The 20772-nt window shown below is 40.9% G+C and overlaps 2 protein-coding genes across 2 annotated transcripts in view; one reads left to right on the top strand and one right to left on the bottom strand.

The window, feature by feature from the left end:
- The window catches only part of ZNF292 (zinc finger protein 292), a 68190-nt gene extending 57566 nt beyond the window's left edge, over positions 1-10624 (top strand). The window contains exons 7-8 of the mRNA XM_009281955.2: positions 1165-1306; positions 3020-10624. Coding sequence (XP_009280230.2) covers positions 1165-1306; positions 3020-10207 — 7330 coding nt within the window. The 3' untranslated portion in view covers positions 10208-10624. The remainder of the gene's footprint in view (positions 1-1164; positions 1307-3019) is intronic.
- A 97-nt stretch (positions 10625-10721) lies between these two features.
- Positions 10722-17754, bottom strand: GJB7 (gap junction protein beta 7). Its single transcript, XM_009281954.1, has 2 exons — positions 17061-17754; positions 10722-11449 (listed from the first exon to the last, which is right to left on the bottom strand). The coding sequence occupies exons 1-2, from the start codon at positions 17752-17754 to the stop codon at positions 11313-11315; spliced, it is 831 nt and encodes a 276-aa protein (XP_009280229.1). The 3' UTR covers positions 10722-11312.
- Positions 17755-20772: the final 3018 nt, after the last annotated feature.

Below are 20772 nucleotides of genomic sequence, written 5' to 3'. Positions count from 1 at the left end.
TTTATTTAGCTGATAAAATCTATGAGCTAAACAGGAAGGAGATAAGGCTCTTGGAAAGCTAAAAGAGAAAAAAAAAAAAAAAAAGTATTTGACAAGATTAGCTTCCATTATGGGAATTTGAAGGCTGCCTGTATGATGAGGCATTTACAAATACCAGTAGCTGGTTAATAAATTTTCTTGACAATAATCTTACACTGTAGAAGTAAGGAATTTAATATCTGCAGGCAGCTAGTCAGCATTATGTCAGCACTTAATGCATAAGTACTGTTCCAATCTGTCCTTATTTCATAACACGGTATTTCTTTCTCTAACAAACTTCTAGAAAAGAAGGAGCTTTTTACTACTACAACCAAAATAATAAGCTAGATGGAGATACTTACGGTTTAGAGCTTGCTTTCATTAATGTGGGAACAAATAACTGGTCTTTGTTGGCAGATATTTGAGCTGTTAGGGTCTGAATTTCCAACTGCTAACAGTTCAGTTGTACTTCCAAGCCTGTACAGTTCTTGAAGAATTTGCTTTGTTTGTGCACCTCCTTTCTATGTGCAGCAGCAGGAGAAAAGGATTTTGCTTTAACAGATTCTGCTAAAGTTTTGGGGGTTACACCATTCCACAAGGTACTAAATATTCTTGGCTATTTGCACCTAAGGAGGAATGAACTTGTGAGTTAATGTAGATAGAGTAATACTGTTTGGCTTTGAGGGCTAATTTCTTACTAAATCACAGTTAGATTCCGCTCTTAAAGCAGAGCAGCTCAAGAAAAATGTATCTACCACAGAGAAAAGCCATCCTCCTATAGCTGTTAGTAATTACTAAGAATTCAGAAGTGTAACATTCCAGTCTGTGGAGTGAAGCGTAAACTACTTTGCAAGACTTTTTTCAAGGCCATATCACGAGTCTGTAAATTATGTAGCATAAATTGTGGTAATGCTGGTTTTATTCTGATCTGTCTTCTGGAATTGAGTCATTGTAACAATTTTGAAAATTAGATACTAATAGCGTGGGTATATTAATAAAAGCTTTTCTCTGTAAGATAAGGTGTGAATAAATTCAGATTTTTGTCCTTTCCCAAAAACAAAATAGAAACTGTTCTCAACCTTGCATTTCTTGTGATCAGATTAGTGGTTGCATTGCTGGCCCTGAAATATTGTTCTCTTGTTCTAGGGAACTGACTCTTTTCTGGAGTAAACTGCAGCAAAGGGTAGAGCCTTCTATTCAAGTGTATCTAGAGAGATGTCGTCAACTTTCTGTGTTAACTAAGACTGTTTATCACATTTTCTTCCTGATTAAAGTAATTAATTCAGAGGTAAGGATGCTCCTGAAAGAATATTTTTGGAACTCTTAATGGAACTGTAATCAGGAAAACTTATGAAAGCTGCTTAGACATCCTGTCTCTTTGTGTAGCATCAGCTTTGGGGCAATCCTAATTGTTTTTAGGAAAGGCCACAGTAACTTCCTTCTGCAGGTAAACTATAAGTTGATTCATTTTGAATCATTAAAACTTCTTTGTTCCTTTGGAAAAAAAAATTGGGGGATAAACAGACAAGCTGGATGCCACAATTGAGATGAAGGAAAAACTAAAGGTGAGGTTATAGCCTCTACTATTGTCCACGTCCTCTAAATGAGGTATTTTCTGTTAGCAGGTCCTAACATTCCTCTTCATTATTTTCTGTATTTCAAATATTACAGAAAATGGAGAGGAAAAGCTTCTGAGGAGAGGAAATGAAGGCTGTATATTAATATATAAGAAAATTACAGAAAGTTTTAAAAGAAAAACCACCACACAAAAAAAAAACTTTTGAATTGCCACTTAAGAATGTAATGATAAATGATAAATGAAATACTTGCCTTTTGTGGACTAAGATCCAATGTTGTATTGTGTTCATCTATCTCAGCTAACATCGTCATTTAATTTTCCTAGTTTCCTCTCATTAGTAGTTGCACTATTTAATGTTTATAGCTAAACTAAGCTCTTCCGAAAGCATTTAGTTGGGAGATTTCTGTAATTTGGTATATTAATTCTAAGAATAAAAATTCCTTTTTTCCTTTTGCAGTGTTCAGGTATGGCTAATCACAGGCTTCTAATCTTCAAGATTATTTTTTCCAAAGATCTGAACTGAATTGGAGTTAGGGGGAGGAAAATAACTTTCACAGGGGCTTGTGATATTAAGAGCTCTGTCTGCTCCATGCCATACTGATTTTTCTCTAGTGAGCTGTGGATCATTTCATTGATGGCAGAAATTGGAGGCCATGTGGGTAGTAGATTTGTGCATTCATAAATTCGCTGGACTTTATTCTCATGTATACCACAGCCTCTCTGTGCATCCTTGGCAGCATAAAGGGACTGTAAAGTGGACATAAATGTAATTTACATTGCCTGAACGTATAAATGAGAAAAGACCACATGACCTTTGGAACGCTTAAATGATGGATCATTTAACTGTACTTACTACTTCCAGTTGGAATGAAACCATATGTTCAGTTGAGGTCAGTTGACTTTGAAGTGGCATAATCTTTAAAAATAAAAATAAACCTTTATACCTTAAGTGATCTCCAAATTATAGATCTTTTTGAAGATCACGTGCTTCTCTTACTGTAGCACTTTTTACCATTTGAATTCTACCCAGTGTTAACTTAATGCCCCATAGAAGCTCATCTCAAATAACTGTGACACAACTGGCAGGCTTTATTTCATGGAAAAAGCTCAATATTGCTCTAATATAAACTGAACACCTCTAACATACAGTCCTAAAGTCCTCAAACTAGACAGAACATACAATTAATTTGTGTTTTAGTTGTATGTAAACTTCCACTTTTTTTAGTAGCATGAAGACATGTTATGCAACTTAAGGAATAGCATCTAAAGACAAACCACTATGTTTCTTAAAATAAAAAGTATTATTATAAACTCCAGATGCATTTTTTCTGACACTTAGGGTTGAATAATTATATCTTTCTATTTACAAATATAGAAAGGGTTGTGATAAGCTGACTTACTAAAATTAGTCTTGCTTTACAGATTGATGGTGCTGGACTTGCAACCTGCATTGAACTGTGTGTGAAAGCGTTGCGCTTGGAATCCAGTGAAAATACAGACGTCAAGATATCTATTTGCAAGACTATCTCTTGCTTGCTTCCAGATGATTTGGAGGTTAAACGTGCTTGTCAGCTGAGTGAATTTCTTCTTGAACCCACTGTGGATGCATATTATGCTGTTGAAATGCTATATAATCAGCCTGACCAGAAGTATGATGAAGAGAATCTTCCAATACCAAATTCTTTGCGCTGTGAGCTCTTACTTGTACTGAAAACTCAGTGGCCTTTTGATCCAGAATTCTGGGACTGGAAAACTCTCAAGCGTCAGTGTCTGGCACTGATGGGAGAGGAGGCATCCATCGTGTCATCAATAGACGAACTAAACGATAGTGAAGTTTATGAGAAGGTTGAGGATTGCCAAGAGGAGACTAAAGAAACTTCTGTGAATGGGCTTGCTGGCACTTTTGATGAAGCTACGAGCCTTCTTAAGGGTATCAGAGATGAAAAGCAGAAAAAGAGAGAAATTAAAAAACTCAGAGAGAGGGGGTTCATATCAGCTAGATTTAGGAACTGGCAAGCTTATATGCAGTATTGTGTTTTATGCGACAAAGAATTCCTAGGTCATAGAATAGTTAGGCATGCACAAAAACATTATAAAGATGGAATTTACAGTTGCCCTATTTGTGCCCAAAATTTTAATTCTAAAGAAAACTTTGTTCCCCATGTAACTTTGCATGTTAAAAAATCCAGCAAAGAGAGATTGGCTGCTATGAAACCACTGAGAAGACTGGGAAGACCTCCTAAAATAGCAACTGCCAATGAGAATCAGAAAACTGATTCTGTATCTAAACAGGAGCAGCGACCCATTAAGAAGAACAGTCTCTATTCAACAGACTTCATTGTGTTTAATGATAACGATGGCTCGGATGATGAAAACGATGACAAAGATAAACCTTACATACCAGAGATAGTGCCAGTTCAAAAGCCACTACCTGTTAATGAATTCACCTGCCCTGTAACATTTTGTAAAAAAGGCTTTAAATATTTTAAAAATCTAATAGCACATGCAAAGGGGCATAAAGATAATGAAGAAGCTAAACGTTTTCTTGAAATGCAAAGCAAAAAAGTGATTTGCCAGTACTGTAGACGACATTTTGTAAGTGTTACTCACCTGAATGATCATTTACAAATGCACTGTGGCAGCAAGCCTTATATCTGCATACAGATGAAATGTAAGGCTGGCTTTAACAGTTACGCTGAGCTGCTGACACACAGGAAGGAGCATCAAGTCTTCAGAGCAAAGTGTATGTTTCCTAAATGCGGCAGAGTGTTTTCCGAAGCCTATTTACTCTATGATCACGAAGCACAACACTATAATACCTATACCTGCAAAGTCACAGGCTGCGGAAAGGTATACCGTTCTCAGAACGAACTTGAAAAGCACCTTGAGGATCACAACAAGCAGCCTGAAAAAGTGCAACAGCCTGAAAACCAGACTAATCAGCCTGATCTTAGTCAGCCTTCTAAAGCTAATGAAAATACCGATGGAGTTGCTGTTAAAGAGGAATTGACATCTCCTCCAGCTGACAACCGAAGTAGTTTTACCGAAGGAGAAAACATGGTCTGGAATCAAATCAAAGCAGAACCGGTAGGGAACGAAAGTGTAAAGGCATCAGCGAATATGCTGCAGCAAAGCGATTCATCGCCTAATGCTGGTTCGGAGCAGTCTCCTATGGGCTCAGTGAAGACAGAAGTGGCGATTCCAGCAAGCGGTGTTAAGGTACCTGCTGTTAACCAGAAGATCCGAGATAATTTTGTAAAAAGAGGTAAATTGGCTGCTACTGCCAGTAAAGTAGATACCACTAAACCTGGAGCCCAGCAGTTGTGCTCATCTGTTGACTCCTGTCTTCCAGTTTTCCAAGAGAGAAAGGAAGAAGACTGCCTCAGTCAGACTCAGAATATTCAAAATATTTCCGTGACCTCAGACACCCTAAAACCAGAAGCCCTTGAATCAAAAAGCTTAGAAAGACAAGTGAGCCTTGTAAATCCATTTGGTGTGCAGAATCAGGCAGGATATCGAAACAGTGTACCCATTTCCAAACTTGAAATTGAAGACAGTATTAAGGCTGCAGCTAATCTATATAACCTGCCTTTAAAAACTTTAGAAAGTATAACATTTATTCCTTCGGAGCCTAACATAAATAGCTCTTTAGTTCCAGCTGTGTCACCAGCAGCCCCAATTCAGAAATTTAATTGTCAGGTTGAGGGGTGTACTCGAACGTACAACTCATCACAGAGCATTGGCAAACATATGAAGGCAGCACACCCTGACCAATATGCCGCTTTTAAAATGCAGCGTAAAAATAAGAAACCACGAAAATCCAGCAATCTGCAAAACGTGCCGAACGATGGGAAGATTGTTTATCTTATGCCATCGCAAGTGGGCAATCCCAGTGGTGCTGCTTTTACTGCACAGAACAAACCTAATCTGAATCCCACCTGTTCCAGTCAAGTGCAACATGTCTCAAGTACACTTTTCCCAACCCACCTAGAAAACTTGGCCAATCCTGTGTTGCCTATAGTGGAAAGTGTCATAAATCCAAGTTTGTCTACTCGTATTAAAAGTGAGCCTGAGAGTGTTTTATGTTCACATATGGAGAATCTGTCTGGTGCAACCTTACCTTCCCAGTTGGACGATCTGGCAAAAACAGTTATGCCTCTGAATATTGATGGCAGTTCAGATCCTTTTCTTCCTTTGCCTGCAGAAAACGGTCCAATGTCTCTCTTTCCTTCGTCAGCAGAGAATCCCCCAAATTCAGTCTTTTCACAACTGGAAAATAACGCAAATAACTTTTCATCGCAACTAGAAGGAAACACTAGTTCTGCTTTTCCAAAAGAGGAAACTGTTGATCAAATATTTCCCTCACGATTGAGTAACGAAAATAACTTCAATGAAACTAGTTCTCAACATCCAGCTTCAGAAAAGGTGAAAAAAGATCGTGGCCGGGGCCCAAATGGGAAAGAAAGGAAGCCAAAACATAACAAGCGGGCAAAGTGGCCAGCAATAATTAGGGATGGCAAATTTATCTGTAGCAGGTGTTTCCGAGTTTTCACTAATCCTAGATCACTTGGTGGTCACTTATCTAAGAGGTCTTACTGTAAGCCTCTTGAAGGATCGGAAATTTCTCCAGAAGCTCTGCAGGCTAATGGACAGTCTTTGCTTGCCAGTATGATTCTTTCCTCAAATTCATTAAACTTGCAGCAACCCCAGGAGTCTGCCTTCAATCCAGAGACGTGTTTTAAAGATCCATCATTCCTCCAGTTACTTGCAGCTGAAAATCGTTCCACAGCCTTACTGCAGACTATGTTGCCACGGGCCAACGTGACTAACTTTAATACCGGTGGGAATGAGGAAGGAAATCAAATTATAAAACAGGCCTTGGAAACTGCAGGCATCCCGAGTACCTTTGATAACACAGAAGTACTTCCACACGTAGTTACAACAAGTTGCGTCACTGGTACAACTCAGATAAATGCAGCTGTTCTCCCCAACTCAACCGCGCCCCCTCTGCTGCAGACAGTCTGTAACCCCAGTACCCTGCTAACAGACCAAAACAGGACCCTCAATGCCAAAATTCCTCCAATAAACGAATGCAAGAGTTTGCCTGTTTTTGCAACAGAGGACTTAATGCTAAAGACTATTGAAAATGGCTTATGTCCTAGCTCGTTTTCTAATACTGTTGCAGCAGCGCAAAACTTTGCAGGGAACAGTTCACGAGTTTCAGTTATAAGTAGTCCCAAGAATTCAGGATCAAGCAACTTGAATAAGAAGGGAACCAGTGCTTCAAAGAGGAAGAGAAAAGCAACTACGCCCTTGCTTGCGCCCAATACATCACAGAAAGTAGCAGTAAATAATGCAACAACGATGGGACTTCTAACCAAAAGCACTGAAGGAAACGTGCAAATACAGGGAGAAAGTTTTCAGTCCAACTTGCTGGCAAATTGTGGGTCTCAAGCAGTGGTGGAAAATCTCACGCAGAAACTCAATAATGTTGACAATCAGTTATTCATCGCCAGTATCAAAGAGAACTTCAAAACAAATCTCGAGGCTCATACAACGTTACCCCCTCTAACAGTAAAAACTGAAAATGGAGATTCCCAAATGATGGCTGTAAATTCTTGTGTGCAAGCAAGTTCGGAGGAACAGATTTCAGAAGACAATGTTATGCAGAACTTTGAAAAAACCCTGGAAATAATTAAAACTGCTATGAATTCACAGATACTTGAAGTGAAAACCGAAATTCAGGATACTGTCGCTGCTTCAGAACAGAGCTCGCAGGTAAACAATGCACAGGCTTCTTCGGGAAATTCTGCACATAGTGTAAAACTACCCACTCCCGCACAGTTTGCCGTGCACGTGGGGAATGTCACCCCTGCAAAGAGTAGCTCTGCTCAGTCTGAGACATCTCAAAAGGACGATACTCAAATATTGGAAATTTTGGAGGGCTTGCAAAAACTGAAACTAGAAAATGATTCACCTATTCAGATCTCCGAGACTGTTTCCCAGTGTCCTCCAGCAGATATGCTAGCACCAGCAGTTCCTGTTTTATCAACTGAAAATAAACCCCTCGTCCAGATATCTTCAGAGGCAAGTAACATTCAGTTTAGCGATAAAGTTAATAAGCCTTTTGTATGTCAGGATCCAGGCTGCAACTATAGTGCTATGACAAAAGACGCATTATTTAAACACTATGGCAAGGTTCATCAGTATACTGCAGAAATGATACTAGAAATTAAGAAACATCAACTGAAGTATGCCCCGTTCAAATGCGTTGTAGCTACCTGTCCAAAAACATTCACAAGAAACTCTAATCTCCGAGCACACTGTCAGCTTGTACATCATTTTACGACAGAGGAGATGGTAAAATTAAAAATTAAAAGGCCTTATGGCAGAAGATCTCAAAATGAAACTGTAAACACAGCCCCGCGACCTGTTGAAATAAAAACTTTGCAGACGCTGATAATAGAAAACAAAACTGCAGCTCCATTGGTCAAAGAAGCTCAGATAAAGGAAGTTGTAGAGCCTGTAAAAGTCTTGGAAAAACTTCTACCAGAAAATAATATTCCTGAAAGACTGGAAAAACCTCCCCAAGTGGTTTCTGTTCCACCGGAGCAGCATAATGCAGCCTCTTTTGGTAGTACGCAGGCACAACCCAAAGTACGCAAGGTTAGGAGGTACAGGAAGGAAAAAGAGGAGAGAAAACGTAGGAAGCCCGTAACAAAATCTCTGGAGTTTCCCACTAGATACAGCCCTTACAGACCATACCGATGCGTCCATCAGGGCTGCTTCGCGGCTTTTACGATACAACAAAACCTAATCCTTCATTACCAAGCTGTGCACAAATCTGACCTCCCTGCCTTCACTGCCGAAGTGGAAGAGGAGAACGAGCCAGGCAAAGAGGAACGCGATGAGGTGGAAACCAAACCCGCCGTCAGAGAGTTCAGGTGTGAGGTGAGTGACTGCTCTCGCATCTTCCAGGAAGTTACCAGCTTGATACAACATTATATGAAGCTTCATGACATGACTCCAGAGCAAATTGGAAACATGAAGTCGGCTCCAGAGGCGGGAAGGTTTTCTTGTGATCAGTCTCAATGTAAGTCTTCGTTTACAGCGTATCTTAACTACGTTGTACATCTTGAGGCAGATCACGGTATTAAGATAAGGCCAAACAAAGTAGAAGATGACGGTGTATTCAAGTGTGACTGTGAAGGCTGTGACCGTATTTATGCTACTAGGTCTAACCTCCTGAGGCATATTTTTAACAAACATAATGACAAGCATAAAGATCATCTAATAAGACCCAGGAGACTGACACCAGGTCAGGAAAACATTTCAAGCAAAGCAAATCAGGAGAAACCATTGAAGTCCAAACAGAGAGGACTGAAAAACAAATCGGGAAAAGAAGGTAACAGGCTGTCGGTGAAAACAAAACGAAAGAAAAACGTGACCTTGGAAAACAAAAACTCAAAAGGAATGCAAGTTCAGGAAAATAAGGCTTATTCACTGAAACGTGGCAAGCACGTATATTCAATAAAGGCTAGAAACGATGCCTTATCGGAATGTACGAGCAGGTTCATAACTCAGTATCCCTGTATGATAAAGGGATGTTCGTCCGTAGTTACAAGCGAAAGTAACATAATAAGGCATTATAAATGTCACAAGCTGTCCAAAGCATTTACTTCCCAACACAGAAATCTTCTTATTGTATCTAAAAAGCACTCTGTCTCACAAGTAAAGGAAGCCTCTTGTGAGCAAGAGGAGACTGATAAAAAAAGTGACGTGAAAGAGCCTGAACCGAGTTTGATAGCGAGCAATAATGATTCAAGCACATCTACGTTACCGCAAAAGGAAACTGAAAAAGGTGAGAAGGATGAAGTGGACGAGCTGACAGAACTATTCATTACTAAACTGATTAACGAGGATTGTTCAAGTGCTGAAAATCAAGCAAAAATCTCTTCCAGTGTAAATAGTGACTTGCAGGAGACCAGCTCCTGCCCCTCAGAAAAGCAAAAATCAAACAACTTAAAAAGAGCAAACAAAGAAAAAAATGTATCTCAGAATAAGAGGAGGAGAGCTGAAAAAACTGAGGAAGTACTGCCCGTTGACGTGAGTAGCATGCAGAGGGAGGAAGAGACTGCTGTCGCCATTCAGACGGCTGAAGAGCAACCTGCAGCTTTCGACTGGAGCTCGTTTAAGCCGATGGGTTTTGAAGTGTCATTCCTCAAGTTCCTTGAAGAGTCTGCTGTGAAGCAAAAGAAAAACACCGAAAGAGACTACCATAGCAGCGGAACCAAAAAAGGATCCCACTCGAACTCGCGAAAATCCAACGAGAAGACCTCCGTAGCAAGTAATAACGTCACTTGGTCAAGTTCTGAAACAGAAACCCTCGTACCGTTTGCCAACCCATCGCAGCTTCCGTGCGGTGATAATGTAAAGATAGTTTTAGACAAGACTCTCAAAGACTGCACTGAGCGTGTGTTGAAGCAGCTTCAGGAAATGAAACCTATCGTCAGTTTGAGAAAGCTCGAAGGACGTTGGGAGGATAATCCAGAGGTTACAGCTGCGAAAGTAATTGTTGTGGGTACCGAGGAAGGGGAGTCAAAATACTGAAAACCTAATGTGTTTAACCGTAACCTGTAATAAAATGTATTTTGAATAGGAAGCCATCAAGCATGCTAGTAACCGTGGAGCTCTTTTATTTTGAAGTGATTTAATCTAGCAAAAAACATGACATGAGTCATGTAAATTTCTTATTTGTTTTTATCCCTATGGGACTTGAAGAACAGAGTAATTGCTTCAGTTTTGTAAATACTTGATCAAAACCTCAACTTTCTATCAGATTGTCCTTTCCATGAACTAAATCTTTGTGAGTTGTCTGTGATTGGTATCTTTCACCAGGTCACTGCTCATGTATAACAGTACTCTTTATTTGTAGATACATTTTTTTGTATATATTTATTATTGTAAATCATTTGCTGCCACCAGCAGTCTGTAAGTCTAAACTATTAAATGACACATTTATATTCGGAATTTTAATTTGTAACTAAGTGAGCAAGTTTTTAAAACTGTCCTTTAATCATTTTAAATTAAGAACTTTTAAACTAAAACTAGCAAAGTCTGCCATATCCAGTTTATTTTGCATAAAGCGTTTATTTACAGGAGAAGAGCTGGATAAGATCACATTTCATAGGTTAAACGTACTGACACGCTCTCATTTTTGTAAATTTTTACATCCAGTATCTATGGATGATATTCATATGTAGTTAACTCATAAATATAATAGTTTTCTTATAGCTACATTTTTCATTGCTTTTAATTGGATACAAAGCATTTATGATTCCATAATAAAAATGGAAATGTGAATAAAAATAGTTTGCTACATTGGAGATTTAAAACAATATTTGGTATTAAAGAATCCGTTGTGAATGTGATAGAAAATTAGTAGTGTGGAGCAGTGTATATATTTGAGGTGGTGATTTGTGAAGTAGCCCAGTATTGCCTTAAATAAAATCACATTTCATTTCTTGTTTTATACATGTGATCTTATAAAGGTTATTTTTGTTTCTGTAACTTAGATTGGTGTATAGTTTAATTTTTGTTAAAAAAACAAAACAAAAAAACTTCAGAAACCGTTTTTGTAAATAGTGGGTTTATAAAACAGATGGTTTATTTTGATAATACCAATTTGGTATCTATCTATAAAATACGTGAGTCCTTATGCCATACCGCTAAAAACTGAATAAACAAGGCACTTTCTGAAAGGGAAGTGAGATTGTGATCTTACAGATAAACTCGGTGGTTGTGCTCTATTGATGGCATAGGCTCCCTCCGCGCTCCTCTGCCTCTTGCTGACTGTACCTGGCAGCACTCTCGCCACCTCTCTCTTTTCCACACTGGAACGAGCCTCAGAAGCGGTGCCGCTGGTAGAGCCCGGGATTGGAGCGATTTCTCTGTATGCTGCTAACCGAAACGACAGGTATCCAGTTTGTTGAGTAACCAAAAGCGTGAATGCGTTGGTGGGAGCTGTCAGTACCCAGGAATCTACGATGTTGGCTTTCGTGCGTGATTATGCTTAACTTGGACGGGACAAGCCAGCTGGATTGTGTGGTACCAAAAATTTTTCTTGGATTATTCTCATTACTGGATGTGACCTACCTTCAGTAATATAAAATAGTCTTTATCCTGGGAGAGATTGGCTTGATTTTTTTTTTTTCTATAAACTTGTCTTGCCATGTAAAGCTTTGCATTAAATGCTACACTTGATTGCTCTTAAGCTATTCACCTGGAATCTTTGACAGTTTACTTGATATCAATGCAGAGGGCACATTCCTACGACCAAATGAAGCGACCTGTGAGAGTGAGGATTATGTATGAAAAAGTGGAAAGGCGACTGCATTTCAGCTTGGGCATAGCCCTTGGTTTGCTCTCTGGTGCTAAATCGCATACCTTCTCAGAAAGCCCGTGCTTCCATTTGAACGGAGCCCGTTTGCTCCTCTCGCTTTTGATCCCTCCTGAGTGATTAAACTGATAATTCTGCCAAGTTAGTAAATCAAAGGTGCGGTCTGAGAATGATAAAACCAAAACAAATCCTTGCGTTTTAACTCTAGGAGAGATCATTATAATGGTTATAAGCGCATGATGCCACGTTCTACCGACCAGAGGCCACGCGGTCTCCCTGGATGGAGCTGCTCTTGGATGTGAGCCGCGGTGATTGTAGAGGGGATCTTCTGCAGGGGAGAAGAGGGCAGAGAACCTCCTCTGGAGAGGATCCACACAGCTCGCCTGACATCTCTTGTTTTCAGATGTACCTAACCACTGCAGTCACTGTCGACAGACCTCACAACTGTTAGATTTTTAGAAGATACCTTTTTGTGTGTGTAAGTTAAATAGTTTCAACATTGACATTCTCGATGATAGATACCGCATCATTTGCAGTTTTTTAGACTGAGAATAGATAACAACTATTTAGCTACACAGTGCTATACTAGAAAGCTATTTTAAAAAAAAAAAAAAAAAGGAAAAAAATTTCATTGTCATAAATATCCAGGAAATAATTTCTCGTTTGGATTTGAATGTAGGGTCTGAATTTCTGAGAGACATTTTTTTAATACTGTCTCATTCTTACCCCAATTAATCCAATTAAAGTGGGTGCTGTACCAATATATCGGTGCCCCCCAAGGCACACTCCCTTTTAGGTGGGCACTGACAGCCTGTCCAACAGGGAAGCTAGTATGGTGAGTTTTTTCTTTTTTTTAAAAAAAAAAAAAAGTATTTTAAACTTAAAGCGGGGGACTGAAGGCAGGGTCTGATTTAAGATGTCATGGTCTGCAGAGGGCACTATGGTTTGGTAAAGCCACCTACAAAAGTTCCTGAGGAAATAAGTTTGGTATTTGCATTTAGATTTCTTACCTTGAGCGATGCATAATGCCTCCTGCTATAGCAGTGGCAGCATGCCTGAACTGACAGCTCCTCCAGAGCCTGGAGCCGTACCCCTGCCCTTGGGGCTGCCGGGCAGGATGAGGCTCCAGGGTGGCCGAGCCCGGCTCTACCAGCACCACCTCAGCCTGTGGGGTGCCCTGACACCCATGGGTGCTGCTGGCCCCGCTGCCCGGTCCCTCTCTATCTTCCCTCTCTCCTTCCTCCTCTGTGTCTCTGTCTTCCCAGCCATGTCACCCATGAACTGTGGTGCATTTCAGCAAAGACGCTTTCTTTTAAACCTCTTGTCGCCATCAGGAATGTGCTGACTAAAGCAGTTGTTGCTGCTGATGGGGGAGCAACCAAATCGAGGAGCCTGGATGCAGAGTATAGACTGTTTTGTGATTGAAAGACATCTTTAAACCAGCAGTCAGCCTCTTTTGTGGTTAACTATAAAGAAATCTTACATTGTCTGAGCCCTAATTCAGTGTAAATAAGAGTAGTGGGTCTGTCCTCACATGTTTTGGGGTGGTCGTTCTCAGCAGGATGGGGGTGACTGTTGGTCCTAGAGCGTTCTGCTGGGATGTCCTGTCTACGGCTGTTGGATAGCGAGGGAGTGATGCTTGTAGAAGTAACACTGAAAACAGTCGTTGGTTCAGGTGAGGAAAAGTAGTTGGCTGTATTTTTGCAATTAGCTTTTGTGCCAAAGAATGTGAATGGTTGGGGCTCCCACCTGCGCTGGCACGCTACCCGGGGGTTTAGGTCCCCAGGGCGAGAGGAGCTCACTGAAGCAGGAGTTGGGGCAGCATCTCCGGCTCCTGCCCTGCTTTTTTCTGTGACTTTTTTTTTTCAAATCTCATCTGTCACAAGGCAAGGAGATTACTTGGGTTTTAAAGAAAACAAGGATCTATGTAAGACTTGGATCTTTTAACGTTTGCAGAGATGTTTTGAAATATGAACGAGGTAAATATTTTTCTACGAAGTGCATGGAGTGCTCATGTTATTTCTCCGTTACAGTATGGGCTCAGATCAGCTTCCTACCAATTGTGATGTGCTTGAGGAGACTGTACTTCTACACTAAAAAAGAAAAAAGCATAGCACTTGAATTGAAATTTTTTTAATTGTGTCTGTTTGGAGTGACTTGGAAGTTCAATACACAAAAAAGACCTTAAACCTTTAGTTTAGGGACCGAGCCTACAAACTCATTTGAACCAAAAATGTAAGAGCGTCGTTCACTTCAGGGATGGATGGATGAGTGAAACTTAAACTGGAGCACAAAGGAGTATAAAGGCGGGGAAAGGGCTGTGGAAGGGAAGGAGCCAGTAGAAGACCAAATGCTGGCCAAGAGCAGGGGTTCAGAAAGTAGATGAGTGTGTTTCTGTTCTCTCAGGTTAAGTACGTTCTGACAGAGCTGCCTTGTGTGACGCTCGTTTCCTTTTCATTAGTGGCTCTGTCAAACACTCCTCTAATTTTGCAGCACAGGGTGTAAAAGCCACCTGGCTGTTTGCTATGAGTGAGTCGGGGGTTGCGCAGAGTTGGTCCATAATAATTTTTCAGAATATTTCTCATGTAAGGTACTGGCTTAGTCAAAACTGAAGTATCCTCCAAGACTTGAAACCTGTTGCTTTTGGAATTTATTTATCATTTCATGGCTGTTGAAGATAGGAATTAGAAATAAAACCATTCCAAAGAATTGAAGTTCTTGTTTTACAGGAAAATTTTGGGTCTAAGCGGGAAGCTCTGACCAGCCACAGAGCTTTAGGAGATGCTCTAAAACCCTTCAAGCCCTGACTTCATATACTTTTTTATTACAGAGCAGCTAATGCGCACATTTAATCAGAAACCTGTGTTGGCTAAACTGTGCTTGTTTCTCTTCGTTTTCTCTCAAATAAACCTTGCTTTAAAAAAAAAAAGAATAAATACTTCTTCATTAATGTGCTGTCTTAAAATCTGTCCTCAATAATTAAAAAGCAGTCATTTTTGGAAGCAGTTTTTATTTTGACAGTGTTGCCATTGTCTTAAAAAATGATGCGTTAGGGTACAAAAGGGCCGAGAGAACTTTGGTTTTTGTTCTCAGTTACTCAACCTGTGACCGTCACAGTTGCTCAGGGCTGATGGGCAACGGTTTTGCTTCATGCGGTGCTTGGTGGGTTTCGTCCAGTAGCCGCAAAAGAGTTTCTAACAGCATTTCTGTCATGAGCCGCCTTCTGTGTGTGTGTAGAGATCGAACAGAAAATGTTCTGAACGGTGTAAAGCGCGTTGTCTCGATACACACACTGATTCAGCGTCACTCGAGATGTAAAACTTTAACTGGCCACAAGCTGGCAAGCTGGTATCTGAGAGACTGCTGTCGCTGTTGAGTTCAACAGCAGCAAATGGATTTTCACCTTTTATAAAAGCAGGTTTATTTTAGCAAAAAAGCTTGAAAATCACAGTCAAAAGCACATAGATCATTCATGACTTCTTTAAGTTAATTCTGTAACTGCTACCCCAGTACTCATAAAAGTAATACTTTGTAACCAAAGCTGGGGGTTTTGGAGGGAAAAAATAGTTACCGTGCTTTTGCTACTGTTTCCTCCGCTTTTTCCTGGCATGAACAATAAAATCAGCAGGCAGCTCCACTTACTGCAGGTGGTGGTTTTCTCTAAAGGGTGTGTTTTGATCAGGCTCAGTACTGATGTATGTCCAAAGGTCTCTCATCCCAGCAATGGAAAGAGAACAACACTGCCCTGAAATAAGTCTTTTTAGGTACTTAATTTCTGTCCTCTCAGAAGTCCAGGTTCAAGACGAGACACAGCAAATTTCTGTCCCCTTCCTGTTAGCCCCAGTGATGCGCATAACAAAGAGCAGAGATGCGTGGTGTTTAAGAGAGATTCTGAAATTTGGGGGGAGGGAATAGGTGATTCTTTTTTACTTTGTTTCTACTGGACGCTTTTCATATTCTTAGATCTCACACGTTCTTCTATGGCAGGGAAATCTACTGGAGGAGTAGCAGTATTTTCAGCCTTACTAAAGGGACCAGATTCCAGGCTACCAAATACTAGGACTCCTGGCTACTGTTTTGCTGCATTGTGCGGTCCACAGTTCTCTGCCGAGATCCTAGGGAATTGGGAATGATCTTTTCCCTTAAATGCCACAGCCACAGAGCAGGAAAAAAGTCTAATGACTCGGGAGCTGCTCAGTGCAGGTGACCAGGAGTTAACCCTGTGCTCCAGTATACGCTGCCTGTGCACAAGTTTGAGCACGTACCTTTTCTTACAGGATGCATTCTGATGATAAAATACCCTAAAAACTGTAAAGGGCTCAAATACCTCCAGAAGGAGGTGCTCCACAAATAGCTAAATAACCACGTCCGTCTTTATCACCATGGGCTAAACTAGACGTGTCTACCTCTTATTTTTTTCTTTATTTGAGATGTTTTACAGTAGTCCAGCGGAATGGGCTTGTGACCGTCCAGCTCACTTCAGACACCAGCAGCCACTGTATGCCAGCGCTTTCCGATCGCTATTTCAACAGCTGTCGGATCCACCCGCTTGACAAATGCTGTACATCCCCTTCCTGTTTAGCGTCTTAATCCCAGGTTCTTCCAACTCTGCACATAAAAAGCCTCTTTTTGCTTGTACCAAAGCAATTCTGTGTAATATTCAAAACACAAATGTTTGAGCAATTGTTACAGCATAATTTACTATAAGCATCTGTGTTTATATTAAAACTTAATGGAATTTTCAGACTTCTACACCTCTTGTTTCAACGTGAACAGATCTAGATGATTCTATGTATAACATACATAACACAACTGAATTTATCCACTCAAGTAAGGGGGGAACTAATAGAGAAAAAGTATTTCCTACATAACTATCCTTTCAGTTTTGTAAAGCACTGACTGGAAAAGCAATTCGTCAAATACAGCTTGTGTAATGGGAAGGTGGTCTCTGAACTTCTTCTTTCAAGTCAACGAGGAGCTTTTTTCCACATTTGTCTTCTATATTCAGGGGCAAGGATGGGGAGCTGTTGTGGAACTGTCCTGCAGCTGCTGGTCTGCGGTGACCGATGATTTCTGATTTGTGGCAGTCACTTTTTGAGCCTTGATGTTTCTTGATGTACCTCTTCAGATAACATTTTATGGAGTATTTGAAAATGAGATAACTCAATTCACTTAGATTTAATACAATGCACAGGCATGAAGTTGCCACCAGAAAACAGATGAAAATCATCTTCTCAGTGGGTTTGGAAATATAGCAGTCTACAGTGTTGGGACAGGGTCTTATGTCACATTTCACAAGACGTGGTACTTTGAATCCATTGTACAATTTATAAAATAGAACAAGAAAAACTATTTCAAATCCAGTTTTTAAAATAAGGCTGATAAGGTAAGTGCACAGCAATCCACCATCTATCTCTCCTGGACTTTTATAAAGTTTCTGGTTGTGGTGTTTCTCTCTGTTCTCTCGGTAAGCAACATGAAAAACAACCAAGAGTGAAGGGGTAGAGACCATGATTAATTGCAAAGCCCAAAGTCTGATGTGGGAGACGGGGAAAAAATGGTCAAAGCAGACATTTTCACAGCCAGGCTGCTTGATATTGCATTCGAATTCATCGTGTTCATATTTCCAGATGTTTTCTGCAGCCGCAACGTAAACGAGTAAGCGGAATATGAACACAACTGCTACCCAAATTCTTCCAATTCCTGTTGAATATTCATTCACTCCACTCAGCAGATCACGTAGGAATCCCCAGCTCATTTTTCTCCTCAAGGAAAGAAGGAAATGCTGTATCAAAGAAACACAAGATCAGAGAGATGCTTCCTCCTGGGTGAAGAAAAATGAGATGTTCATTCAAGGTGAAATATAACCAGTAGCTGAAGCAATTTAAAATTGTTAAGCATTTGAAAAGGAAAACAACAACAACAAACTCCTCTTAGTTCTGGTAGTTTCTACCTTCTGAGGCTATTACACAAATTTATTTGCTGTTAAAATAGGTTTTGTCAATTAGGTTGAAACCTAATAGTTCTGTTAAACTGTCCTCTGCAAGAAAATGGGCCTGTTCTTCCCGAGGGTCTCCTGGGCGTCAGGTAGAGCTTTCTCTGGCAAGTTCAGGCTAGCACTCTATCACTGAGGTATACTCAACTTAGCCCTGTCAGTTATGCAAATATGAAGCACAGTCAAATCAGATTTCACTTCCAAATTTATGTATAGGAGCCCTGTGTCCCGTAATAAGTTGACTACCAAAATGCAAATTGTTTTCTTTTTTTCTGTGGTCTAACTTCTCGGTAAACTTGTGCAATATTGTAAATCCTGTCTTGCTTCACTGGATTTTCTTTGTTGTATTTCTTATCATTTAAGAAATGCACTAAACTTTACTCCAAAAATGTTTTTATTGTATAGCTTCTTTTCTGCACAAGCCTTCCCGTGTCCTAACTCTGGAACACTTCTTTTGGAAGAGCTGCCTAAGGAGCCATTGGCAGCCAGACTCTCCTCAAAGTCAGAAGAAGACCTGAGATAACCACCAAGAGCATACAGCCACCTTCCCACCTGGCCCCACCTCCGAGGTCTGCGCGGATCTTCGAGGATACCAAGCTCCCTTGTTTTGTAAGAGCAAAAAGCAGATGCATTCCTAGGACACAGAATGGCTGGGAGACATGAGGAGGGACATCTGAGAAGTTTCCAGATCCGTGTGTTCCGTCTTTTAATGTCCTCATCCCATCTACTGCTCCTGCAAGCTCTGCCTAGCAGGAGAGAAAATGTACCCCTCTGTGGCTGCAGTGGCACATGCAAATCCCGCTGCCGTAGCTGCAGTTGGTACTGATGTGTGAGCAAGTTCATCAACTGGCAAGTTTAGAGTACACGTAGTAATTAGGCCTCAGCATCACAAAGCTCAACACAGATGGAAAGCTCAGTACTTCTTTTGCTGTCCCTTGATTCTGCAGCCCATCATGATCTCTGCCTACGGCCAGACTTCTGCTGGAAAATAAGGTTATTTGCCTATTTGGCTATTCCTACACTGCTACCATTAGAGCTGGTGACTTACTTGAGAAGCTGAGGGACAGCTGCAGAAATGAATATATTGCTGATTTATACTGGGAAGGATGTTGAAAAAAGATGTTCTCACAAAGAATGGTTACCAAGCTACTCCTTTATGCTGCAGGTAAAAAAGAATAACAGAGGAGTATCAGTTGGCTTATATCCTATCAGACATATGCTTATATGCTTTTAAATATGTTTGGCAGGGTGGTAACTGTCATTAAAGACCTATTTCTGTCCTCCATGTCTGCAATTAGAGCTCAAGCAGAAGTTTAAATCGAGCTCTTCAAGACATCAGCACTAGGGCTTTAATGCTTTCTAGATAAGTCATACACAGTCAATACATCAGTCTCAAAGGAGCTGAATAGCACAGCATGAAGATGCTACTATGTAATAAAGCACAGGCAAGGAAACAAAACATTCACGTGAGTGAGCGTGAATATTAACGTGTATGAACACATCTAGTCGATGAGCTGTCCTCTGGAGTAGATTTGAAGGAAAATCTCAAAAGGCCTTTCCTAGGATTTTAAGTGCACAAGCCCTATAGAAGGGCAGACTGAATTTCGTTATTCCATGGAAAACGAGTATGGCTATGAGTGAGCTTTTGCTAATGGCCATAAGAACTGCACCATCCCTTTCTAATGTAAAAAGCCTAATGTCACCTATCAATCCATGACTGGAGTTACACCAATGCTAAGCCTCCAGCTGAACAAGTCAGAACAGAAATGAAAGAGATGCTGGGTCACCAACAAGGCACAAAAATCAGTGGGAACCAACGCTGGTGGAAATCAGGCCATGGAGATACCTAAATACAGATTGAGAAACTTACCTTGAGGTCTCTTTTCCCAAAACTGAGCTGCTACTTCTTTACCTGAGCAGCAAGAGGGATTAGAAAAGAAGAACTTTACACCTGCTTTTGCCAATCCCACGTTGAGGAGAAGGATGTGAAAGGGAAAAGAGAGTCCTGCCCAAAGAAAACGGGGATCAAGGATTTGACTAAAATCTCCAGCAGATCCTGAGCAATGGGCAAATTCTAGCCAGCCAGAAGATCTGATGGATGAAATTCCTGCAAAGCGATTTTGAAAGACAGCAACACATTCTGGCACCTAGAAGTCTGGCGGTGAGGCAGCAGGGATTTCACAGGACTAAAGATGGCTCCTGGTCTATGTGCTCTGTTGATGAGAAACTGAAATTTATTAAAGGACTGCAGGGCAGGTCTTGTAGCCAGCGGTGCTTCTGCAGCCAGAAGTCTGCAGAGCTTTGGTTGTATTTTCCCACTTGCAGCCTCCACCTGATGTTAAGAAACGGTTGTATAGGACAACCTTCAGCCACAAGCCGAAAGGGCCACAGAGCCTGTTTCATGGTATTGTGTGGTGGGTTGACCCTGGCTGGCTGCCAGGGGCCCACCAAACCCTCTCTATCACTCCCCTCCTCAGCTGGACAGGGGGGAGAAAATATAACGAAAGGCTCGTGGGTCGAGATAAGGACGGGCAAAACAGACTCGACTTGGGGAAGTTAGTTTAACTTATTACCAATTAAATCAGAGTAGGATAATGAGAAATAAAAACTAAATCTGAAAACACCTCCCCCCCACCCCTCCCTTCTTCCCGGGCTCAACTTTACTCCCGATTTTCTCTACCTCCTCCTCCCGAGCAGTGCAGGGGGACAGGGAATGGGTGTTGCGGTCAGTTCATCACATGTTGTTTCTGCTGCTTCTTCCTCCTCACGGGGAGGACTCCT

This window comes from Aptenodytes forsteri, unplaced genomic scaffold (assembly GCF_000699145.1).
Source record: "Aptenodytes forsteri isolate BGI_AS27 unplaced genomic scaffold, ASM69914v1 Scaffold20, whole genome shotgun sequence".
NCBI lineage: Eukaryota > Metazoa > Chordata > Aves > Sphenisciformes > Spheniscidae > Aptenodytes > Aptenodytes forsteri.
The sequence above is the reverse complement of the archived record's forward strand: the minus strand, read 5'-3'. Positions and strand labels throughout refer to the sequence as shown.

Bases quoted from the DNA above. Each gene is read 5' to 3' on its own strand.
- GJB7 (XM_009281954.1), bottom strand. From the start codon at position 17,754: ATGAGCTGGGGATTCCTACGTGATCTGCTGAGTGGAGTGAATGAATAT. The intron at 11,450-17,060 runs GTCACCGCAGAC...TGCCAGGTACAG, and splicing joins CCACAAATCAGAAATCATCG to TCAGCAAGAGGCAGAGGAGC.